General features: G+C 41.9%; 1 protein-coding gene across 1 annotated transcript; it reads left to right on the top strand.

The window, feature by feature from the left end:
- Positions 1-1292: 1292 nt before the first annotated feature.
- Positions 1293-24428, top strand: LOC110507548 (myelin protein zero-like protein 2). Its single transcript, XM_036965218.2, has 5 exons — positions 1293-1527; positions 20633-20802; positions 21144-21354; positions 21718-21886; positions 23185-24428. Exons 1-5 carry the CDS (start codon positions 1473-1475, stop codon positions 23339-23341), a joined length of 762 nt encoding a protein of 253 aa, XP_036821113.2. The 5' UTR covers positions 1293-1472; the 3' UTR covers positions 23342-24428.
- The last annotated feature ends 2180 nt before the right edge of the window (positions 24429-26608 follow it).

Genomic DNA, 26608 nt, shown 5'->3' with positions numbered 1-26608 from the left:
GAAGAACTTAAGGGGTTCCCACCCAGTTTCAATTTGAAGAACCCCTAAAGGATACTCCAGAAACCTTCTATTTTTAGAGTGTGGTTATACTGTAAGCCTATCAAAAATGGTGGATGAATGAAGATGTCTTACTCAGGCAGTTTACCATTGGAAAAAATGGTAAAGGTTCCTGTCTGTGTAAGTTGGCGTTCCCATGTGAGACCAATGGCTCTGGTCTATTATTGTCTCTCCCCGCTCTTCCCACCCACAGGGGGAAATAAGTAGACCAGAGTGGCGCCGCCCCCAGAGTGGGGTGTCTTGCTTTCTCTACCGCCTCTGGGTCTATACCGTATTAGTTACCCCTAAATGTACCTTTTGGGGCTTTGTTTCCATCCCACATAATTGCTTTTTAAAGACAATACATAGGCCAGTACCTAAATTATTTTTACAATACCACACACACAATGGTTTTGACTTGTAGATATGACTGAATGATTTTGTCACGTTGTTTCTTATTGTGTTGCTGTAAGCCTATGTTTCGTCTATTACAATAAATTGTTTGAACTAAAGTCTCTCATTTGAAATTAATAATATGAAACGCGATGTTTGTGTATATTTGACAGGTTTGGATGAGCGCATCAGTGGTACTTTGTGTGGAACCTTGATGATAAGGACCAGAGAATATAGCTCGTTTGTGCCCCCTGTTATCACAACTTTGAACTGACATAAAGCCAGTGGCCACACCAACAAAATTGAGGGAAACTGGCCCCATTGGTTTACAAAGGCTCAATAAAAACAAACATTGGTCTCACAACACATAACTATACATAAAGGCTTAAAATAATATTATTCTTCATAAGCACTAGGCTTAAAAATGCTTTGCAAATTATGTTATAGGCATAAACATACAATAGGGGGATATAAACAGCCTTTGGTGTTGTGCCAAATATGGCATAACTCGTTGCCTCAGGTATAGACTACAGCATCAACATGTCATTTTATGAATCCTTAAAAAAGTTGTACGCTGATGTGTTTTAATTTCACTGTTTACATTTATGTTGGGGGCACCATCTTAGTCTGGATATAAATTTGCCACTGACAAAAAAAAGAAAAAAGTAATGGAATGGCAGTAAAATCTGAAAAGTTTGGTGGCTCAACAGGTTGGAAAATAATATAAAAATGGTTTTCTTCGTCAAACTTCAGCAAGTGAAAATTAGATAAGAATAGAGTGAAGGTTTGTTACTCCGCTCGAAAAAGGTGGGAGACCGTCAAAATGACGAGGGCAGGATCGAGTTGAGACGTGTCCCACATCATCTGAGACCGCCAGTCAGTGCGGATAAGATTGGGGTTACAGACAGTCTAAACTCCAGGTCCAGAAGAGTTCAGCGAGTTTATAGCATCGACGTGTCCAGTCCATTTTGATTTTATTCAGTGGGTTGGTGGGGACACCACAAGGGTCTAGGCAATTTGGTCGACTCCGGACACCTTTTCCAATGAGCGTAAACCATTTTTATCTCCTCGTCCTCTTGTCCGGACTGGCAGCTTCAGGTGAGTGTGCGAAGTTGTTTTGATTCATGCTCTACTAATTTTGAATTAATCCAAACAATGGAAACTAGTCCAAGAGAATAGTAATTGTGGGTATTATTAATCTCTGGTTATAGTAGTTTAGATCATATGGTTAGGTTATTTCGTGTCAGTAATGTTTCTCCTCCATCCTTCACTCGACACATCATTACGATGCTATCGTGAGATGTTGGAGAAGCTGTTCTATGCATTAGAGCACTGAAGTGGTGAAAACATTATGAATACCGGAAGTCTCCAACCTGACGCAAGTGTCCGATGTGCGTCAAAGGAAAGTGGGAATTTGGCTCCATGCGTTGCTACCGTATAGGGTTGGTCGCCTGAGCGTTCCTACGTGATTAAAAAATGCAACTTGCTTATAGCCCCTTAATGACTTTACATTATTTGTCGGTATTGAGGAAAAGACGCATTGTTTTGAAGCTTCATGCAACATAATTACTTTCCTTATTTTGATCATGCGTGCAAGCCAAGGGTTCTCGAGAAGTTGACCGCCGGATAGGAAGGTCCACCTGTTTCCCGTCAACAAGCCAAAGGATGTCGCTAGTGTATCATATGAGCTACTATCTTGGCACATACAAAGACCCTCAGTGGATATGTTATAAACAGATGACACTGCAAATAGTTCACATTATTGGCTATTAAGTTAACATGTATACAACGGAGCCTAATTGACACGTTTTTAGTTTCATGCACTGGTGGGCATCATTGATATTCCTCTGGAGAACAGTAGGCCTATTTAACCTTGACTTAATCTCTAGAAGTGTCCAACTGTATGCTATAAATGGATTATATGCATAGGTGGATTAATTCGGGTGGGACTGTGTAGGACTTCACTGAAGGCCCAGGCCCCAGGCCCACGGCACGCCACTGTATAACATACACACTATACACACACACACGTACACCTGGACTGTGTGTAGTAGTAGAGGGGTGGCCGGAGAGCACACACTTAATGTATTGTGATATCTGTTGTAAAATGTGTTTTAATGTTTAAAATAAAAAATTTGAGCACAAACTGCTTAGGTTTACATTGACATCATGTGCCGAGCAATAATTCCTTCATATTGACAGAGTGCCTGACTAATTGTGCAAATAAAGATTGCCACTATTTTGTATTTGTATTTATTATGGATCCCCATTAGCTGCGGCCAAGGCAGCAGCTACTCTTCATGGGGCCCAGAAAAAATTAAGACAGTAATATACATTATAACTCAAATTTTAAACATTAAAACACATTTTACAACAGATATCACAATACATTAAGTGTGTGCTCTCCGGCCACCCCTCTACTACTACACACAGTACAGGTGTACGTGTGTGTGTGTATAGTGTGTATGTTATACAGTGGCGTGCCGTGGGCCTGGGGCCTGGGCCTTCAGTGAAGTCCTACACAGTTCCACCCGAATTAATCCACCTCTTATTACCATCATTATGGTGCCATGGCTCTAGACACTATACATTTAGACAGAAACGCAGTATAACCAGGCGTTGCGTCACCTTGAAATTTACATTTTTATTCAGAGAATTGCAAGGGAAGAGTACAAATTAATTTGTTTATCAAATTCAGTTTCCTAGATCTGAGATTCTGCATAGACCTGCCCATATAGGACCTGCCTCTCAATATTGGTAATCCAATCACGCACACACTACGCCTGCTAGCTGGCTCCTGTGTAACACTGGAGCCAGCCAGCAGGCGTACAATAGCCAACTCTAAAGCTGTTTGGTTGACACAACATTTTAATTTCCATTCACTTTAAGCTACAAGTGCCCGTACTGTTGATTCTGAAGGCCTGAGGGCAGATTTTAGACCCCTGGCAACACATGATGGCTGAATATGATTGGATAAAAGATCTAACATAAAGACCAGCCCTCCAAATCTCAACCTGGGGCTGGAAGCAGTGCAACCAAGAGGAAATGAAATGAAGAGTATAACTCTTACTCTGGGGAATAATTTAATACATATTTGTGGGAAAATATATTTAAAAAAAAATTATATTCTGATGATGTTTAGGCCAGCAGAGAAGGCCTTGCTGGCCCTGACGGCCCACCACTGATGTTATATGTGTTTGTTGTTGGGTGTTTGTACCTGTGTGTGTGACTTTTCACTGTCCTCGCTGTTCCATAAGGTGTATTTTTTATCTGTTTTAAAAAATCTGATTCTACTGCTTGCGTGAGTTACTTGATGTGGAATATAGATCCATTTAGTCATCGCTCTATGTAGTACTGTGCGCCTCCCATAGTCTGTTCTGGACTTGTGGACTGTGAAGAGACCTCTGGTGGTATTTTTTCATGTATTTTTTTTAAATTTCACCTTTATTTAACCAGGTAGGCCAGTTGAGAACAAGTTCTCATTTACAGCTACGAACTAGCCAGTATAAAGCAAAGCAGTGCGACAAAAACAACGACACAGAGTTACACATGGGATAAACAAACATACAGTCAATAAAACAAATGAAAAATGTGTATACAGTGTGTGCAAATGAAGTAAGACGGTAAGGCAATAAATAGGCCAATAGCGGCAAAGTACTTGCAATTTAGCAATTTACACTGGAGTGATATATGTGCAGATGAGGATGCGCAAGTAGAAATACTGGTGTGCAAAAGAGCAGAAAAACAAATATGGGGATGAGGTAGGTAGTTGGTTGGATGGGCTATTTACAGATAGGCTGTGTACAGCTGCAGTGATCGGTAAGCTGCTCTGACAGCTGACACTTAAAGTTAGTGATGGAGATATAAGTCTCCAACTTCAGTGATTTTTGCAATTCGTTCCAGTCATTGGTAGCAGAGAACTGAAACGAAAGACGTCCAAAGGAGGTGTTGGCTTTGGGGATGACCAGTGAAATATACCTGCTGGAGCGTGGTGCTACGGGTGGGTGTTGCTATGGTGACCAGTGAGCTGAGATAAGGCTATACCTAGCAAAGATATAGATGACACTATAAGTCGCCAGTGGGTTTGGTGACGAATATGTAGCGAGGAGCAGCCAACAAGAGCATACAGGTCGAAGTGGTGGGTAGTACAGTCGTGGCCAAAAGTTTTGAGAATGACACAAATATTAATTTTCACAAAGGTTGCTGCTTCAGTGTCTTTAGATATTATTTTTTTTCCCCCCTGGCATGCCATTGATTAACTTCTGGGCCACATCCTGACTAATGGCAGCCCATTCTTGCATAGTAAATGCTTGGAGTTTGTCAGAATTTGTGGGGTTTTGTTTGTCCACCCGCCTCTTGAGGATTGACCACAAGTTCTCAATGGGATTAAGGTCTGGGGAGTTTCCTGGCCATGGACCCAAAGTATCAATGTTTTGTTCCCTGAGCCACTTAGTTATCACTTTTGCCTTATGGCAAGGTGCTCCATCATGCTGGAAAAGGCATTGTTCGTCACCAAACTGTTCCTGGATGGTTGGGAGAAGTTCCTCTCTGATAATGTGTTGGTACCATTCTTTATTCATGGCTGTGTTCTTAGGCAAAATTGTGAGTGAGCCCACTCCCTTGGTTGAGAAGCTACCCCACACATGAATGGTCTTAGGATGCTTTACTGTTGGCATGACACAGGACTGATGGCAGTGCTCACCTTGTCTTCTCCGAACAAGCGTTTTTCCAGATGTCCCAAACAATCGGAAAGGGGATGCATCAGAGAAAATTACTTTACTTCAGTCCTCAGCAGTCCAATCCCTGTACCTTTAGCAGAATATCAGTCTGTCCCTGATGTTTTTCCTGCAGAGAAGTGGCTTCTTTGCTGCCCTTCTTGACACCAGGCCATCCTCCAAAAGTCTTTGCCTCACTGTGTGTGCAGATGCACTCACACCTGTCTGCTGCCATTCCTGAGCAAGCTCTGTACTGGTGGTGCCCCGATACTGCAGCTGAATCAACTTTAGGAGACGGTCCTGGCGCTTGCTGGACTTTCTTGGGCGCCCTGAAGCCTTCTTCACAACAATTGAACCACTCTCCTTGAAGTTCTTGATGATCTGATAAATGGTTGATTTAGGTGCAATCTTACTAGCAGCAATATGCTTGCCTGTGAAGCCCTTTTTGTGCAAAGCAATGATGACGGCACGTGTTTCCTTGCAGGTAACCATGGTTGACAGAGGAAGAAAATGTATTCCAAGCACCACCCTCCTTTTGAAGCTTCCAGTCTGTTATTTGAACTCAATCAGCATGACAGAGTGATCTCCAGCCTTGTCTTCATCAACACTCACACCTGTGTTAACGAGAGAATCACTGACATGATGTCAGCTGTTTCTTTTGTGGCAGGGCTGAAATGCATTGGAAATGTTTTTGGGGGATTCAGTTAATTTGCATGGCAAAGAGGGACTTTGCAATTAAATGCAATTCATCTGATCACTCTTCATAACATTCTGGAGTATATGCAAATTGCCACCAGTCAAACTGAGGCAGCAGACTTTGTGAAAATTAGTATTTGTGTCATTCTAAAAACTTTTGGCCACGACTGTATATGGGGCTTTGGTGACAAAACGGATGGCACTGTGATAGACTGCATCCAATTTGCTGAGTAGAGTGTTGGAGGCTAATTTGTAAATGACATCGCCGAAGTCAAGGATCAGTAGGACAATCAGTTTTACAAGGGTAAGTTTGGCAGCATGAGTGAAGGAGGCTTTGTTGAGAAATAGGAATCTGATTCTAGATTTAACTTTGGATTGGAGATGCTTAATGTGAGTCTGGAAGGAGTTTACAGTCTAGCCAGATACCTAGGTATTTATAGTTGTCCTGATATTCTAAGTCAGAACCGTCCAGAGTAGTGATGCTAGTCTGCCGGGAGGGTGCGGGCAGAGATCGGTTGATGCATGGGTGTTCGAGCTGTGTGCTAGCACAGTGCATTCAACATGTCAATACTTCTTACAAAAACAAGAGGTGATGAGGTCAATCTATCCTCTACTTTGAGCCGTTAGAGATTGACATGCATATTATTAATGTTAGCTGTATGTGTCCATTTAAGGGCCAGCCAGTTCTGGACCAGTTGTAATTTTCCTAAGTCCCTCTTTGCAGCACTTGACCATGTAGGCAGTAGTCCAGCTGCGACAAAACTAGAGCCTGACGGACCTGCCTTGTTGATATTGTTGTTGAGCAATTTACTGACAACAAACTGTTGACACTTTTGAGCATCACTCACGCAACTGTATAAACTCTCACTCTTTCAAATGTTCACATTCATGTAGCATTTTTCAAATCTATTGCATTTAGGCTAAGAATCAATCTCATGCCTGTCCTCTACACTATAGGAGCCTAGGCTGTAGCAGCACAACTGTCGAGGCAAAATCTTATTTTAGACCAATAAAGAGGAGCTCGCAGGCAACCCTATTCATGGAGTGCCGCAGATATAATAGGATTTTGTCCCAACTAGACACCACACCTGACCAACTGAGCTAATTGATCAGTTCAGTGATTGTCTAAATTCAACACACCTGGTCTTCCAGGTCGGTTAAATCAAAAACATCAAGTGCCTGCGGCCCTCCAGGACCAGGGTTTCCTACCCCTTCTCTAGGCTCTTTTGGACTACTCTGGGCCAAAGAGAAACGTTGTTTCGATATTGTAAATATCCCCGTTTCCCCTCTTTAGCCAAAACATGAACTGGAAGCCGTCCCAATACTCTCTTAACCATTATGTGATATTCTGCCATTGGTGATAAATGTTCTTTCTTACCATGACTGAGTTTCCTTTTATAAGTATATACCTACACTATACCTTTCTATCCTTTCCTATCAACCAGCCTTGTGTGCCTGTGACCATGAGAGCTCACAGGCACACAACCATGCATGTGTCAGCTTGTTTTGAAATTCAGGTTTACCATCTAGACACACAGACACGTGAGTTCAGATCAATAGTGAATTGCCTGTGCTGGTTATCTAACCTCCAGATATTTGGGTGGCAGTTTGGCATAGTTGATAACATCTAATTAGCCATAATAGAGAAAGGTTGCTTCTGTTCCACTACTGACCCCCTCTGGTATTAGTACATGGTCAATATCACTAAGGAAATCTGTGTGTTTTTGACATGCTAAACAGTCAACACACCTTTTATGCAGAAAGTGAATGGGCAGCCCAGGGGCACAGTTGATAGACCAAGTGACTATCTCAAGTTGCACCCTATAAGCTAGCCTCATAAAGTCAATGGATGGACCTGCTTTCCCGGGCTTTCAATGCAAAGCCACTCTTAAAACTCCTGATTATTTTCATGAGAACGGTTTTGGCCCTAAGCTGAAACAATGGTTTGATTTCATATGTACTTCCCTGTGCATGACAAAGTTGTTGTGGGGCCTGTTCTATTGTTCTCCAAACGATTTGTCAATAATGTAAACGAAAGAACTTCCAGTTAACTCTAGTGGGTTTCCTCAGGAAAAATAAATCAGTTCCAGTAACTTCAGACTGCTCATCTGACGTCATTAGAGCCAGCAGGAAATTAGTCAAGAACCAGCTAAATAGAACCAGCTAAATAGCCAAGTGACGAACGTTGATGAAGGCCTTTACATGTCAGAGCATGAGAGAATTGTCGCTGTGAGAGACTGCATGTATTATGTCAAATGTTTTATGGAGTCCCTGTGACAAACTTACATATTCAAATGAATTGATCCATTCAATTATCTGCTCCAAAGTCATCCTCCACCTCTAAGGCGCTATGGAACTAAACAAAATGTCTACCTGTAATTTAAATATGGTGCGTGGAAAAGTCTTCTTCCGCGCATTAGAGCGTTATTGGTGTGGGCGGTAGTGATTGTGTTGGGTTGGACCTAGGCCCACTTAAAATAATGAATCCAAATCAACAATCTGTGGAGAACGTCTTGAGTCAGCGTTGAGGGAGAGCAGGTTTGATGGATTAAACGTTTATCCTTTCTTATCGTAAACAGACTTCTCCTAGCCAATACTACAAGATTCATTCTCGTCTGTCAGTTCACCCCTAAATTCAGAAATAAAGGTAGAGAGGGGGAAGTTGAGAGATAGAGAGAGAAGGGGGTGGAAAAGAGTGGGACTCCCTCTAGGGCTGTTGTCGGGACCGTATTACCGCCACACCGGCAGTCATGAATCATGACCGCAATGAAATCCCATGTGACCGTTGAGTCACCGTAATGCTAACTACCATCAGGTCCTAATGGCCCGGTACTCAGGACTCTATTGTCCCTCTAACCACTCGGACATCAATGCAAATGCAATGGAAAATCACATCACACACTTATCATCAAAACAGTAGGACCATCCTACTTTTAAAACTCACCTCACTGTGATGATCAATTTGAAGAAAGAAGATCAACAGCAGGTTGAGACAGTGCAAAACATGGTGGTTGTGGATGTTATTTCAAAGCCCAACAAAGAAACGGACATCGCTTTTTAAGTTGGTGATTAATTCAAAACCCCCATATGCATATTAGAGCTTATTCTTATGTAAACCCGGGAAAAAAAACTGAATTAAAATGATGGTTATGTCGTTATACAAACATAGCCTACCGCATGTTACGCATGTCAGTAAAACATAAAACTGATTTAAGATGTCGTTGGTACATAATTGGTCTAACCTTTGAGTGTGGACTGTATTATTATGCATACTGGATGGACTGGTTACCTTATGCTACAGTATGCTCCAAAATGTCTATCCACGAGTCTGGGAGAGAACGTATAGCCCTGGGTGATGTTGATGGTTCATTGATTGTGCAGGGCGGTTTACAGTTAACCTACAATTATAGTGAGTTGTATTGTATTTGATTTTGAATAGCCTAGTAATAGGGCATTTAAAAAAATATTTTCATAATTCATTGAGTGACATATTACCTTGAGCTATATAGAATATCTCACCACCATGCATTTCCATCTCCTCTTCCCTCTCCTTTATTCCTTCCTTCGAGCACGCAGGCGGGCTGTCAACAGTTTAGTGAAATATGTTTTGCTGCGAAAACATGTTACTATCGATGTTCCCAAACAGATTTGACTTGCTTTCCAAATGAAGCACTGGGTCGTTGCAGGAACAAGGTTGGAGAGTCCATGGCATACAGAGTTTGGGCGGAATATCACCTGTCGGGCAGCGAGAGCATGCTCCTCAAACAGTGTTTGATGAATGGAGTGAAATAAGTGTTCTTGTTTTTATTTCTCAGTTACTCATCTTAAGCACACGATCCTCTATAAAACCCAAGTATCCTACAAAACGGACTGGAGGGAAAGCGTGAGGCCTCCATTCGCTATTTGAGTGCATACAGATGACATGTGTTTTTGCTAAATCGAAAGACAAGATTCAATTGAGAATAGTCTGAAAATATGATCACTTGATGAGAGAACAGCTGTGCAGCCTGGAGCAAGGAACAGAGCGCATACTTATTTTGCTACTTTCTTAAATCATCAATAGTCTATAGTGGCATCATGCATCCCATATAGGTTTTGATTTCTAGGACATTCTAATGTTTGTATCATTCACAACTAACGTTGCCAAATAACTCTAAATTTCCACTTAGGACCTGTTTCAAATGATCACTTTTACGCTCAACATAGACACTTCATCTGCGTACTTGCTTTGTAATGGTAAAAAAATCCTTTCTATTTTATTCAGCTAAGTTCATTTATTTTGTTCGTACTATAAAGTCATATAAAAATGATGGCACGGGACTTCTAAGCATATCTTGTCTGCTAAATGAACAAGCCTACAGAGCCCATGGTATGGAGCATAGCCAGATAACTAACACACAGTAGGCCTACATATTCTGTTCTTCTGAAATACATGTTCTTCATATCATCATGTTTTTTTTTTTTTTACCTACGTAAAATAAAGAATGGATTTATTGGGATGGTGTCTATTAAATTGATGGCTGGCAAAATGGTATGACCGCCACAGCTCTATGTGGGAGGGATTGAGGGAGAGAGACAGAGTGACAGAGAGAGATAGTGATAGTGATAGTATGTAGCCTACTGTGCAAGGGGGAGCTATCCCACCATATATTTTGCACGGCACCACTGGAACACTCAACACCCCTGGCCCTGCCCCTCTCTCTGTAGCCCTGGCCTGAGAATACAGGTTGATACCTGAACTCAGCTCTACTCTCCCAATATGAAAGAGCTCTTGTAAATGTAACCTGGGCTTGTGAAATCTCTGACCACAAAGGAGAGAAGAGAGTCTTTGTAGTCTTTTTAGGCTTTGTGTTGTTGTGTGTAGGAGACCCGGCCCAAGTGTATCTTCCTCCAAACCTGTAAGAGAGTCAGGTTTCCTCCTGACGGACTAGGAGTCTGGTCATGAAGTGGGAAGAAAAAGCAACTCAGACACGACCTTGGAAATAAGTGAGTCCGAGGGGAGAGCCGTGCCGATTGGTTGATTTGCCTTACATTGTTCTTCCAGATCCAATGTAAATCCCACCGTTTATGAAAGAGGCAACCATTCCTTGTACATTACGTAAAAACAACTCGTTAGATTTGCACAAGTGCAAGCCCTCAACTGGCAGCTTCATTCAATAGTACCCGCAAAAAAAAAAATAGTAGAAAAAAATATACAAAAAAATGTTTTGGGCATTTAGCAGACACTCTTATCCAGATCAATTAGGGTTAAGTGCCTTGCTCAAGGGCACACCAACAGGTTTTTCACTTAGTCAACCTTTGGCCCAACACTCTTAACCACTAGGCTACTTGCCGCACTTCATGGCATGCTAGCTCCATCCTGGTGGCGCAGTGGACTGTTTCATGGATACAGAACAGGTTTGAAACTCACGGATGCTGTGCCACCATAAAAAAATAAATGTGTTTGCATGATTAATGCTTAAGGAAATGAATTTCCTAGTGTCCTATCTGTGCTTGGCGTTAAGCAGTTAACACAAACTAAGCTAGCAGTGTGTTCTCAGAACAGTATTTAATTACCTTCAACTAACCTATAATTTATTAAAACCTCCTAGGAAACCTTTCAGGGAACCATAGTAAAATGTTGTCAGAACCTCCCTTCAATATAAAAATGTTCCCTGAACAGGTGGAATTTTCCCTTCTGTTCTCAGAACGTGGAAAAAACATTCAGTTTCACCAGCCAGGAAACTTATGGCTTCATTCCCAGAACCAATGAGAAACCAAAACCTTACGTTCCCACAACTTCCAAGGAACCGAATGTGCTAGATGTGCAGCTTATAACATCAACAATTGCTTTCATTTGAGTAATGTGCCTTTTTGTAATTGTAACTGTCACTAATTCCTCATTAAATATAATATAATAACATATGATATGCTATTAAAGTAATTGGGACACACTTTACAAGCTTTTTTAAAATCTCTATTAAAACCCAAGTTAGATTCAGAAATCCTGAGAAGTAATTGTTCATCAGTAACACTGGAATCAAAAAGCCACTGCATTAGCAGAAGGCGTCATCTCCGAATTAAATCAGGGCCAATTATTTAATGCCAGAGAAATAAGTGCTATTTATGCTTCTAATAAATGAAAGGAAAATGATTAAACATTTGTACACAAATTCAAATGATGTGCGGCTAATAGTGTGATGTTTAAGATGATTCCCTAACATACTTGAGTTTGGAGGAACCTACTGTAAATAAGTACCATGTGAGAGCCAATTTAGTCCACCTCCCCCTCGCATTCCGCTCTCCAACCCCCCCCCTCTGCTCCAGTTTCCTGGTGGAGGATAAATGTATTGGGGTGATGCCTGGCTCACAACAAAGCCAGTGTGGAGTCTGCTGTGGACAGACAGACTGATTGGCCCAGGTCTGAGCCTCTTCCTCATCCTCCTTCTGCCGACCACAGTCATTAACTGGGACTGATAGAGGCCTAGCTAGCCAGCTCAGATCTCCTAAATACAGGCATTTTTCCCATCCCTGAGAATTTTGCCCTGTTTCTCAAGGCAGGCCCAATTTATTATTATTATTATTTTTAAATGTAATCTTTATTTAACTAGGCAAGTCAGTTAAGAACAAATTCTTATTTTCAATGGCAGCCTAGGAACAGTGGGTTAACTGCCTTGCTCAGGGGCAGAACAACATATTTTTACTCAGCGATTCAATCTTGCAAGCTTTCAGTTAGAAGTCCAACGCTCTAACCACTAGGTTACCTGCTGCCCCAATCAGTCTGCCTCTACCAAACCCCCCCGCCCCCCACCCCAAAGACAAAACAGCCAACTAAACTCCCCCCCCCCCAATGATTTTGGTCAATTTAAAACACATTAGGGCCAGGGGGAACTCCTCTGGTGGGGGTGAAGAGAGAGGGCCCTCTCTGTCTAATGTACAGTGGGGCTGGTTACTAGTAATGTGGCCTACAGGAAGCCCTCTGGGCTGCTGATAAGGATGAGATAGGTTCCTGGGGAGCTGAGCCCAGCAGCTGTTTTCCCAGCTACATGAGTGAACGCATTAGTTAAACAAGCATCCAGTCTATATGGACCCATAGGCCCTCTCAGTGCGGGAGGGATGCATGCATGTTGAGGCGAGATCAGAGCCATTAGTATTATGACTGTATTTGGTTGCCAGCCATATACAGTAGTTACCCAGTTAAAGTGAAGATCACATGTAGCTGGTTCAAGTGCATGTGTTTGCCCCTAAAGGACCTTATAGACCCTGGGTCATATTCATTAGCACCAAACAGAAGAAAACAAATTGAAGCGGGAAGGTGACTGACTACCTGTACCTGTTCAATTTTGTTTTCTGTTGCAAAACGTTTTGCTACAGTGTGCCCTAATGAATACAACCATGTACTTCCGATCATATCTTCCCAGAGGTTTAAAGGACTAGGTCATGTTCTGCTTGGTCATTGGGTTGGACAACACCCCTGTTGCCTACCCTGTTAAAAAGAGGTATTGCACTTTCTATAAAATGTGTTTTTTCCCCCCATCCATTTCAATGACAGAACACTACTTCCAATTACACTGAACAAAAATATAAAGTGTTGGTCAAGCAAAGTGTTGGTCCCATGTTTTGTGAGCTGAAATAAAATATCCCAGAAATGTTCCATACGCACAAAAAGCTTGTTTTTCTCAAATGTTTTGCACAAGTGTGTTTACATCCCTGTTAGTGATCATTTCTCCTTTGCCAAGATAATCCATCCAGAGAGGAGTTGCTGGGCGGGGCATAGAACGACGGTCAAAGATAAAACAAAAAAAGTCCAAATAAACAAACAAAAAGTATGTTTGAATGACACCGAGGGGCAACGTTGTTATGTCCAATGTCTGTCTGCATGAGGCCGATGTCGCCAGCTGCTTGTACACGCATACTCATGCTTTTACTCACACTCAAACGCACACGTGTGCACACACCGACACATACACACACCGACACATACACACATGTAAAAAGTGCCACACATGCACTGAAACATACACACTTGACCTTGCTGTTTTGATTTTTGTTGGCCTTGATGTGTTTTGTTTTTGCATTGTTGTTTTCTGTTGTTGTTTTACTTTGTTTTTCTTTTTTTCTATCTTGTTAATTTTGTTGGTTGTTGGTTGCTGTTGGTTTTTGGAGGACGGTGGCATGGGGGGGAGGGGGGGGGGGATCTTGGATGGTTGGTGGCCTGGCGGTTGGGAGCTTGGGCCGGTGGCCGATACGTCACTTGTTCGGTTCCCCGTCTTGACTTGGTGGGAGATCTGTCGACGTGCCCTTGGGTTGGGCGCTTGATCCTGGTTGCTACTGTGAGTCGCTCTGGACGGGAGACGGTTAGATGACTGAATGTAATGTAATGTAATGTTGAGTGGCTTCACTGCAGGTAGGTGAAGCCACCTGAGAGGTTTGGCATATCAAGAAGCTGATTAAACAGCATGATCGTTACACAGCTGCACCTTGTGCTGGGGACAATAAAAGGCCAGTCTAAAATGTGCAGTTTTGTCGCACAACACAATGCCACGAATGTCTCAAGTTTTTAGGGAGCTTGCAATTCGCATGCTGACTGCAGGAATGTCCACCAGAGCTGTTGCCTAATAATTTAATGATAATTTCTTTACCATAAGTCGCCTCCAACGTCATTTAAGAGAGTTTGGCAGTACATCCAACCGGCCTCAGAACCGCAGACCATGTGTATGGCATTGTGTGGGCGAGTGGTTTGCTGATGTCAGCGTTGTGAACAGGTGCCACATGGTGGTGATGGGGTTATGGTATGGGTAGTCATACTGTTAACTATGGACAACAAACACAATTGTATTTTATCGATGACAATTTGAATGTAGAAAACTACCGTTATGAGATCCTGAGGCCCATTGTGAGGTCCTTTTTTTTAAGGTATCTGTGACCAACAGATGCATATCTGTATTCCCAGTCATGTGACATCCATAGATTAGGGCCTAATTAGTTTATTTCAATTGACTGATTTCCTCATATGAACTGTAACTCAGTAAAATCTTTTAAATTGTTGCATGTTGCATTTATATTTTTGTTCAGTAAAAATGGGTAAACATACACTCTTAGAAAAAAAGGTGCAATCTAGAACCTAAAAGGGTTATTTGGTTGTCCCCATAGGAGAACCCTTTGAAGAACCTTTTTTGGTTCCAGGTAGAACCCTTTCGGGGTCCATGTAGAACACTTTCCACAGGGGGTTCTACATGGCTCCTAAAGGGTTCTACCTGGAACACACACTCACTCAGAACACAAAGCAAACAGGGCAATCTTAACTCGGATGACACCTGGACAGAATAAGCAGGGCTTATGATTTAATTGGGGACAAGATCGTTTAGTACAGTTTTTTTCAATCACTTTGGTGCTATTTTCACAAGTATGTGGGGAATTTTCAAAACTCTTAGTACAAAACTCCAAACTGGTAACACCCGTAACGCAGCAAGTCTTATATTCAAAACCTTTTATTGTGTATTCATTTTGTTTGGAGACATCTTCCACAACCAACCAACCAATTACAACATAGGTGTCCTGTAATAAAATTCAACTAATTAAATGAATGGAAAAACATCACGTTTGGCACCTTTTGCCACATTTCAGGCTTCAAACATAAATATATAAAACTGTATTTTTTTGTGAAGAATCAACAACAAGTGGGACACAATCATGAAGTGGAACGACATTTATTGGATTTTATTTTGATTTTAACAAATCAAAAACTGAAAAACTGAAAAACTGCAAAATTATTCATATATATTTACTGTATTTAAAAAAAAAAATTTACCCCTTTTTCTCCCCAATTTCGTGGTATCCAATTGTTGTAGTCTCATCGCTACAACTCCCGTACGGGCTCGGGAGAGACGAAGGTTGAAAGTCATGCGTCCTCCGATACACAACCCAACCAAGCCGCACTGCTTCTTAACACAGCACGCATCCAACCCGGAAGCCAGCCGCACCAATGCGCCGGAGGAAACACCGTGCACCTGGCCACCTTGGTTAGCGCACACTGCGCCCAGCCCGCCACAGGAGTTGCTGGTGCGCGATGAGACAAGGACAACCCTACCGACCAAGCCCTCCCTAACCCGGGCGACGCTAGGCCAATTGTGCGTCGCCCCACGGACCTCCCGGTCACGGCCGGTTTCGACAGAGCCTGGGCGCGAACCCAGGAACTCTGATGGCACAGCTGGCGCTGCAGTACAGCGCCCTTTACCACTGCGCCACCCGGGATGCCCCTGTATATTTACCTTTTGTTGCATCCATACAGTTGTGCACATAATCCTAATACCGCTTCATGGACTACGATTGAACATATTCTTCTTTTAGGATGTGAACAGCTATGGTCAGATTTCATTAAAGAGTTATTTTAACAATGCTGGTTATGCATCTAGCTAACATTCATCCAAGGACACCTTGACTTGGATTACTGCAGAAACACTTGTCATGAAATCATGTAACATTTACAGTGCATTCGGAAAGTATTCAGACCTCTTTACTTTTTCCACACTTCGTTACATTTCAACTGTATTCTAAAGTGGATTAAACTGTTTTTTTTCATCATCAATCTACACACAATACCACATAATGACATTGAATGCATGAATGCATAATACATGAATGTATTAAAACAAAAACATTTAAATATCACAAACATGAGTATTCAGAGCCTACCCTGTACTTTGTTGAAGCACCTTTGGCAGTAATTACAGCCTTAAGTCTTCTTGTGTATGACGCTACAAGCTTGGCACACCTGTATTTGGGGAGTTTCTCCCATTCTTCTCTGTCAATTTGAATGGGGAGCGTTGCTGCACAGCTATTTTCAGGTCTTTCCAGAGATGTTCGATCGGGTTCAAGTCCGGGCTCTGGCTGGGCCACTCAAGGACATTCAGAGACCCAAAGCCACTCCTGTGTTGTCTTAGCTGTGTTCTTAGGGTGGATGTCCTGTTGGAAGGTGAACCTTCGCTGTACCTGCTCCATTCATCTTTCCCTCGATCCTGACTAGTCTCCCAGTCCCTGCCACTGAAAAACATCCCCACAGCATGATGCTGCCGTAGGGATGATGCCAGGTTTCCTCCAGATGTGATGCTTGGCATTCAGGCCAATCTTGGTTTCATCAGACCAGAGAATATTGTTTATTTTGATCTGAGAGTCCTTTAGGTGCCTTTTTGCAAACTCCAAGTGGACTGTCATGTGCCTTTAATTGAGGAGTGGCTTCCGTTGGCCACTCTACCATAAAGGCCTGATTAGTGGAGTGCTGCAGAGATAGTTGTCCTTCTGGAATTTTTTTACCATCTCCACAGAGGAACTGGAGCTCTGTCAGTGTGACCATTGGGTTCTTGGTCACGTCCCTGACCAAGGCCCTTCTCCCCCAGGCGGCCAGCTCTAGGAAAAGTATTGGTGGTTCCAAATGTCTTCCATTTAAGAATGATGGAGGACACTGTGTTCTTGGGGACCTTCAAAGCTGCAGAAAAGTTTTGGTACCCTTCCCCAGATCTGTGCCTCGACACAATCCTGTGTGTGCCTTTCAAAATCATGTCCAATCAATTGAATTTACCACAGGTGGATTCCAATCAAGTTGTAGAAACATCTCAAGGATGGTCAATGGAAACAGGATGCACCTGAGCTCAACTTTCGAGTCTCATAGCAAAGAGTCTGAATACTCATGTAAATAATAAGGTATTTGTGTTTTTTATTTGTAATACATTTGCAAAAATGTCTAAAACCCTGTTTTCACTTTGTCATTATGGGGTATTGTGTGTAGATTGATGAGGAACATTTTTGAGTTAATCCAATTTAGAATAAGGCTGTAAAGTAACAAAATGTGGAAAAAAGGGAAGGGGTTTGAGTACTTTCCGAATGCACTGTAAGTAAGAGAAAATGATTCCTTTAAACGTGCCCTGCTACAAGCAGAAAACAAGAAATGTGACATCTGTTTGATAGTTCACACATTCGTCATTCAGGGTTACTATCTCGTAATCTTTTTGGCTAACCACATGGGAACATTCTAGTCTTTAAGGACAACTAATCAAAAGGTCAACCACTAATCTTTAAGGCAGAACAGGTTTAAGCAAAGTATAGTGTCATTGTTTCAGGAAGGCGTTTCCATGGCGATAGGAGGGACAGGAGGCAGACTAAAGGCAAGGGCAGGGCATTCACCTGAACTGCCCTACAAAGACAAAGAGCAGTCTTATTCACCTTATTTAGGCTGCTGTAACAAAGGGGTTTAATCATTATTTACTCAAGAAATGTCAGCTTTTAATTTTTTTATTAATTTCAATACATTTGTACAAACAAAATTCCACTTTGACATTATGGGATATTGTGTGTAGATCACACCTTTACTGTAGTCAAATGACCTAGTGGCATCATGGGTGGAATGTTACTAATATTTTTCATAATTTCATAATTAATAAACATGTCTTTTTTTTAAACACTGAAAATCTGGTGTTTCTATGTCAAACAGTTTTGTTATAATTCAGTCCTCTGTGATGTATATAAAGTGTAATATTGTGATGCAAACTCAAAATTGAATACATTTCAATATCTGACATGGTACAGGTGTCTTGTTTTTTTAAAGCCCATAACCACAAGGTGTATACCTTTGTTTCAAAGTAGTTTTTTTTAAGACTACCAAGAAACACTCTGGGACCCTGGTTTAACCCATTCTCCCTCAACGTCAGTAAGACAAAGGAGCTGATAGTGGACTACAGGAAACGGAGGGCCGAGCATGCCCTCATTCACATCGATTGGGCTGTAGTGGAGCGGGTCAAGACCTTCAAGTTCCTCTGTGTCCACATGACTAAGGATCTGTCATGGTCCAAACAGACCAACACAGTCGTGAAGAAGGCACTACGATGCTTCTTCCCCCCTCAGGAGGCTGAAAAGATTTGGCACGGGCCCTCAGTTCATCAAAAAGTTCTACAGCTGCACCATCGAGAGCATTTTGACTGGCTGCATTACCATTTGATATAGCAAGTGCTTGGCATCTGACCGCAAGGCGCTACTGAGGGTCCAGTACATCACACAAAATTGTCAAAATTGTTCTCTCTTGTACCTCACAGCAAGCTGTACCAAAGCACCAAGTCTGGAACCAACAAGACCCTAAACAGCTTCTACCCCAAGCCTTATATTTAAAACTGCTAAATAGCTAATCAAATGGCTACCTGCATTGACCCTTTTTTTTGCACTAACTCTCTTGCACTCACTCTATGCACACACTCACACACACTTAGAGTACACTGACACCCCAACACACACACTTTATTTAACTAGGCAAGTCAGTTAAGAACAAATTCTTATTTTCAATGACAGCCTAGGAACAATGGGTTAACTGCCTGTTCAGGGACAGAACAACAGCTCAGGAATATGAACTTGCAACCTTTCAGTTACTAGTCCAATGCTCTAACCACTAGGCTACCCTGCCGCCCGCTCACTCATACCATGCACACACATGCATACTGACTCCACACCCATACACACACACACACACATTTTCACACTGCTACTGTCTATTATCTATCCTGGTAACTAGTCACTTTAGCCCTGGCTATATGAACAGTAAATTGCTACCTCAATTACTTCCTACCCCTGCACATCGACGCATTGCGCTACTCCCTGTATAGAGACCTATTATTTTAGACTCCCTAAAATGTTTAGAGCCATGTTATTGTGAATTCGTTATTTTTATTCGTTGTTCACTGTGTATTTATTTATTCCTTGTGTTACTATTTCTATTTTTTATTCACTGTTCTATCTGGTCTTTAACTCTGCATTGTTGGAAAAGGCCCCGAAAGTAAGCATTTAACTGTAACCCGTTGTCTACCACGCATGTGACAAATACAATTTGATTTGATTTGATTAAGTAACTCTAAATGTATTTGAACAAATGAGAAGACAATCATGTCAAAAGTAATGTGAATTTTGCATTGCGGTGTGAACTGTATTTCTAAATGATACACTGATTACGTTGGGTGGAAAAGTATGATTGATTTTGTGTGTTGCACTTAGTCAATTAAAAATGTGCTTATAGTTTTGAAGCAACTGCCTTTTTGATGATCTTTTTTTGTACTAAGAGTTGTGAAAATGTAACACATACTTGTGAAAATGTAACACATACTTGTGAAAATGGCACCAAAGCGATTTAAAACCAATGTAATATCAGAGGAAAACAGAAATAATCAGCCGAGCACTGATGTAATGTTGTTTGTCGTGAAACAGGAACTGGGGAGTGATTAAGAGTGTGTGTGTGTGTCTGTGTGTGTGTGTGTGTCTCTCTGTGTGTGTCTCTCTGTGTGTGTGTGTGTGTGTGTGTGTGTGTGTGTGTGTGTGTGTGTGTGTGTGTGTGTGTGTGTGTGTGTGTGTGTGTGTGTGTGTGTGTCTGTGTGTCTGTGTGTCTGTGTGTGTGTGTGTCTATGTGTGTGTGTGTCTGTGTGTGTGTGTCTGTGTGTGTGTGTGTGTCTCTGTGTGTGTGTGTGTGTGTGTGTGTGTGTCTCTCTGTGTGTGTGTGTGTGTGTGTGTGTGTGTGTGTGTGTGTGTGTGTGTGTGTGTGTGTGTGTGTGTAGACCAAACTGCAGACTCCATTCTGTGGGTGTCACTCAATCCATTATCTGGAGCAGGGAAAATGCAGCCAATTTTTTCATTTTCCAGCATTTTCTCTGTAATGTGTTTCTGTGGGGGTCTGTTTGTACACAAACATCGATAACATACAGTATCGATGTTGTATGTATGTTTAGCAGAGTTTCTGTTGCATAACTACTGTGCTGTGCTGTGCTGTGTTCCTGTGGCTTCAGGCTTGTTACCGGTCAGTGGGCTGAGGGTGGAAACGTCGGGGGAGGTGGAGGCAGTGAACGGTACAGATGTGTGGCTGAAATGTACCTTCCAGAGCAGCTCGCCCATCACCCCAGCAACGCTCACGGTCTCATGGAGCTTCCGACCCTTCGGACCTGGCCGGGAGGAGTCAGTGAGTCAGCCTGGCTAATTGTGGAACCCTCTGGGCATCCTCGAGATGTAGTTCAGAAACCGTGTGTATGTGTGCGTGTGTGTGTGTGTGTGTGTGTGTGTGTGTGTGTGTTTATAGTCTGTATTCTGTAGTTTGTCAAGGACTTCTGAGTCAACCATCAACCTCCTTGTCAGCGTCATTTTGAAATCTGTCTGAAAAGTTTAGAAAAATGACCTTGTTTCGGAAATGCTATTGTTGGAGAAAGTCAATCAGAGGTGACAATTAAGTCAATTAGATGCAATTAACTACCCGCTAATGAGGTGCAATGTGATCTCATTAAGCATTGTGCCAATCTATGTCAGGTGTTCTATTACCATGAGAGGCCTTACCCTCCCCCGGATGGGCGTTTCCATAAGCGGGCGATATGGGCAGGTGACATCATGGGGCGGGACGCCACCATCGTGGTACGTAAGGTCAAGTTCACTTACAATGGGACGTTCAGCTGCCAGGTGAAGAACCCTCCGGACGTCCATGGCAACGCGGGGGAGGTGAAACTGACCGTGGTCACCACAGGTTAGTGTCTGTCTACTGTGAAGCGTTCAAGGGTGCTGGGTTAAAATATACTGTAGCCGTGTCTGCTGTCCAATCTTTGGCCTCGCGCTGTGAAAACCTCCCAGCAATCTTTACAAAACCAATCTGACCCATTTGTCATTTCCATCCAGCAGCTCCTTTCTCACAGCCACAAGAGGTACTAGCCGACATTGCTACTGTAGTGGGATACTATGTATACTGTTGATGCATTTAAAAGAATCCTAACACATCCCATAAAATCATCATCATGTACCTCCCCTGGGAACCAGCCATCTAGTCTTGTTTGAATAGATAAAGTGACAGTTACCTCTTTGTCTATTTCATTAACCCCTTTTCCCTTTATAGCCTCCTTCTCTGAGATGATCATGCTTGCTGCAGCCATCGGGGGCGCCATCGTGCTGATGGTCATCTTCCTCGTCATCATCATGTCAATAAGACGATGTCGCGAGAAGAGACGGGAGGAAGAGGGGGCGGAGGAACTACCTCGCAGACAGAGAAAGGACCCTACCGTGTGGTAAGACAGAGAGAGAGAAGGAGCAAGAGAGAGTGGGATCTCTCCACCCGGTCTCCCCACTCTGGGCTGTGCGGTGCTCACCTCTGGGACTGTGCTCAGTCAAATGCTTTGTCTGCTTGGACACTCTCCTCTGAACCTAGCTTTGGAACCAAAACCTGGACCTATAATTGGGCAGAAATTTTTACAAAGAGCAGACTTGCTAAAAGTGCCTTAGAATAGATGATAGATGATCCATCTGCTGGATCCTGTATCTTACCGCCATGCACCTTTCTGGAAAGACAGTATGCCTGCATTCATATTTATCTGTATTTCCTGTACAGTGTTTCTATTGTTATTGTCTACTAACCAGTTTCAAACTCTAACATCTGCCCAATCAATTTCCAATTGCATAGCACTTAGTAAGCCAATGCCCATGGTTGTATAGGTGCCAGCAGTCTCTCTCTCATCTGGTTCAATTCCTTTCAACCACAAATCCACAACAAGATGTCTTTACATTTCCGTCTCGGTTTACTGCTGATCAATGATATTATTTTGTTTTGTTCTGAAGTGATTTTGTATTTCTAAGCAGATGTTGTTTTTTTTAATCAGTAAAAATGTTCAACTACTGCAGAAATACTCAAAATAATGTCAATATTCACTGCAAGACCCAAGGCACTTGTTTGAAACAGACATTTATAAAATATTAGACTCAACATAAAGTTCATTATTTTCAAATGCATAAAAATTTCAAAAAATGGACTATTTCACTATGACTGTCACTGTATTGCAGTTTTTTTTAAACCTTTAGATAGTTGACACCCGATGTCTCTGTTTTAGACAGTGGTCACTTTCTATTTGATTTGGTGTCTATGGCATACACAATATATCAGTAGGGTTCCAAATCTATGGTCTGTGGGTGAAGGGACTACTTTGCCTCGCATTCTGTTGGGTTTTCTGATCTCTGTGCATTGGGTGCTTCTTTAGGTTTACATGTAATTAATGTCATGTGTAACCACATATGCAAAAGAAATTGCCCTTCGAATCTCACCAACAAAAGCCAACTCTACATGGAAGGATTTTTTTTTTTCAAACAACAAAATCCAGACCAATTGATTAATCCAGAGCAAACATGGTGTTCCAAGATGGCTTCGCTTGAAAAGTTGTTATTTTCCCCTCATCTAAAAGGCCAATTCCTGCTCAACCTTTCCCGTCGTTGGCCTCTGACTGCGGCTTTGTCTGCGTGTGTGTATGTTTGTGATTGTGTGTGTGTGTATGTGTGTGTGTGTGCGTGTGTGCGTGTGTGTGTGTGTGTGTCTTAGCCACCCTGCACGGGCCATCCACCTGTATGTGGACGATGACGTGCTAGAGGTTGACAGCTCGGACGGTATGATCTCGGAGGCCAGCACCAAGGACCCCAGTTCCTCTGAGGAAGACGACAGGAGCTCTGACTACGGCGGAGGCGATGACTCTGACTGAGATGGGGACAGTGAATGTTGGCTTTATTTTAGGCTTTACCTCTATGTGCTTGTGGTAAAACTTAATCCACAGTTGTTGTTTTTTAAACTATTGATCTTCCGTGGCTACATGCTCTGTGGTGTATTTTAAAAATTGAGAGTGGGCTCCTGTGGTTGGATAGAATATATACAGTTTATATACACTACAGCTCAAAAGTTTGGGGTCACTTAGAAATGTCCTTGTTTTTGAAAGAAAAGCACATTTTTTGTTCATTAAAATAACATCAAATTGATCAGAAATATAGTGTAGACGTTGTTAATGTTGTAAATGACTATTGTAGCTGGAAACAGTAGATTTTTTATGGAATATCTACATAGGCGTACAGAGGCCCATTATCAGCAACCATCACTCCTGTGTTCCAATGACACGAGCCTGTAATCCAACCCACAAATGCTGATGCTCCAGATACTCAACTTGTCAGCTTGTCTAAAGAAGGCCAGTTTTATTGCTTCTTTAATCATAACAACAGTTTTGAGCTGTGCTAACATAATTGCAAAAGGGTTTTCTAATGATCAATTAGCCTTTTAAAATTATAAACTTGGATTAGCTAACATAACGTGCCATTGGAACACAGAAGTGATTGTTGCTGATAATGGGCCTCTGTACGCCTATGTAGATATTCCATAAAAAATCTGCCATTTCCAGCTACAATAGTCATTTACAACATTAACAATGTCTACACTATATTTCTGATCAATTTGATGTTATTTTAATGGACAAAAAATGTGCTTTTGTTTCAAAAACAAAGACATTTCTAAGTGACCCCAAACGTTTGAGCGGTAGTGTATATATATATACAGTACCAGTCAGACGTTTGGACACATTTACTCATTCAAGGGTTGGTTTGGGATGAGTTGGACTGCGGAGTGAAGGAAAAGCTGCCAAAAAAGTGCTCAGCATATGTGAGAACTCCTTCAAGACTGTTGAAAAGCCTTCCTCATGAAGCTGGTTGAGAGAAAGCCAAGAGTGTACAAAGCTGTCATCAAGGCAAAGGGTGGCTACTTCGAAGAATCTGTATATGGTAATGTATATATTAAAGTCATAAATATTATTTTTATACAACGGGTTACCAACATACTTAACATATGATTGACATATTTACATTGAAAATGTTATTTTGATGAATTTATTCATACTATTTCATCCTTCCACAAGATATAGTCCTGACACAAATCTAGGGTTGCTACCCAAGTTGGCTGGTCGTTCGTTCTATTGGTTTGGTTTCTCAGAGACGGATCCAGTCGTTCAGTCTTTTTGTTCTGTATCTATGGACGCGACCCAGTCGTTTCTTCTAAACTACAGCTAATTTACAGTCACGTCAAACAGTGCAGCCAGAATAGAAACAGTATGCATTTGCATTTGTTTAAGCTGTTTTCTAGTGACATTTGTTTGGAGACATCCATAACAGTGAGCTAATGAGACCCGATTTCGCCTGGCATAGAAAATGTGCTCTCTTGTCAGGGAACTTTTGTTCAGAGGAGCTAGCCAACAACACAGCTAACACACTCACTTCAAACTGAAGCTGAAAAGACAGCAGACTTGCTGCACTTCATTTCGTTTTACCTTTTTTCAATTTACATTTCTTTGTATATATCCATAAAAAATGATGCCAGCTGATTCATAATAGCTGTGGATTAAGTTTTATCACAAGCACATACAGATAACTCCTAAACTAAAGCCAACATAAAGTGTCTTAAAAGGCCTAGATTCTACAAGTGGACCTGAACCATGCCAGGAATATGCATCGCAGACCATAACATATACTTTGTGTCCCTCATTACTCAAGTGTTTCCTTTATATTGTCAGTTACCGGTATGCCTCCAGCCTCCATGTGCGTCAAATATACAGCTTGTTGCGTTGTGGACATAGAAATACAATCCATAGAAGGGTTTTGGAACCTCTTACCCTGGCAATTTGACTGTTAAATTCATGGGTACGCTAGCAATGGCTGCCAGTCCTGATTTGAATGGGAACTGCCATCTATGGATTATATTATATATGGATTATATTATATTTCTAAATGCAATCGAAGGGATAAGAAATGACAGTTTGTAAAGCAAATGCCTACTGCTGAAAAGAGAACACTAAACTGTCTATAGAACCAATGGAAAAACATTTCTCAACAACTGCGAACATCAGCACTGTTTTTCAAAGGAGCTAATCTTGAGATAGACTATTGCCACGACGAACACGTCGGCCAGCAGAGGTGAGTAGCCTGTCTTTATCTTTGGGTGAGTCAGTGTGCCACTGGAAAGTTTATTTAATAGCCTACTGTATATATATATACAGTATATATATATATATATATATATATATATATATATATATATATATATACACACACACACTGAGTGTACAAAACATTAGGAGCACTTGCTCTTTCCATGACAGACTGACCAGGTGAATCCAGGTGACCTGTGATTTCTTCAACCGCACCTGCTGCTAAGCATGGAAGCCGGGATGACATAACAGGAGAGGAGAATATGAATGGAATGCCTTTAAAGTATTTTATCTCAAGCTGTGTTTGAAGAAGAGTTTGAAGAGTCTAAAACAAGAATACATCTGACAATCCTATTGGATAAAGATGATGATGAAGTTTGAGAGGGGAAATAGGAAGCACCAGGCAGCATAGCAGACAAGTATGTCCCAATGCAGGGCATAAGGACAGGGAAAGGGACAGAACACTGCTACCTGAATGAGTTGAGTGGAGCTGCAGAAAGAAAAAACTGGGATCTCACAATGCGCTGTACCAAAGAGAATGTATCACATCAAGAATGTTGGACTGATTTGAATAGTGTTACATTTCTACGGAAAATAACAAGTACCCATAGAGCTAAGGCACCTGTCTCTGTTGTTGAACATATCCATACTGTACACAAGAATGGTCCTTCTTTGGTGTTTTCTGCTCTGTCAATGGATCCTAGAGCTACAGTAACCACTGTAAGTCAAGCTATTAGTGCTGCACTGCCCAATGAGGCATAGAGATCTCGATGTCTACAGACTGACAACCTGACACTGCCTGAGATAGCCTGATGGTGATTGTGTGTGTCTGTCAATTGGTGGATTAGGTAGATGCCGTGGACATTCATTGATCTGGCCAATAAGGACCAATGAGGTTGATTCTTATGATTCACTATAGGGCTGACCTGAACTGTACTGTACAGATATTTTCTTTTCACATTGTCCTTTTCAGCACAGTTCCCGCAACTATAGATGCGCAATCAGCCC

This window comes from Oncorhynchus mykiss, chromosome 27 (genome assembly GCF_057628025.1).
Source record: "Oncorhynchus mykiss isolate SJ-2025 chromosome 27, ASM5762802v1, whole genome shotgun sequence".
NCBI lineage: Eukaryota > Metazoa > Chordata > Actinopteri > Salmoniformes > Salmonidae > Oncorhynchus > Oncorhynchus mykiss.
This window is presented reverse-complemented; position numbering and strand designations above follow the sequence as displayed.

What these genes read in the sequence shown, in the direction of transcription:
- LOC110507548 (XM_036965218.2), top strand. Translation starts at nt 1,473, where the DNA reads ATGAGCGTAAACCATTTTTATCTCCTCGTCCTCTTGTCCGGACTGGCA. An exon ending in GACCTGGCCGGGAGGAGTCA is followed by an intron (nt 20,803 to 21,143) that starts GTGAGTCAGCCT and finishes AATCTATGTCAG; the next exon opens with GTGTTCTATTACCATGAGAG. An exon ending in AGAAAGGACCCTACCGTGTG is followed by an intron (nt 21,887 to 23,184) that starts GTAAGACAGAGA and finishes TGTGTGTCTTAG; the next exon opens with CCACCCTGCACGGGCCATCC.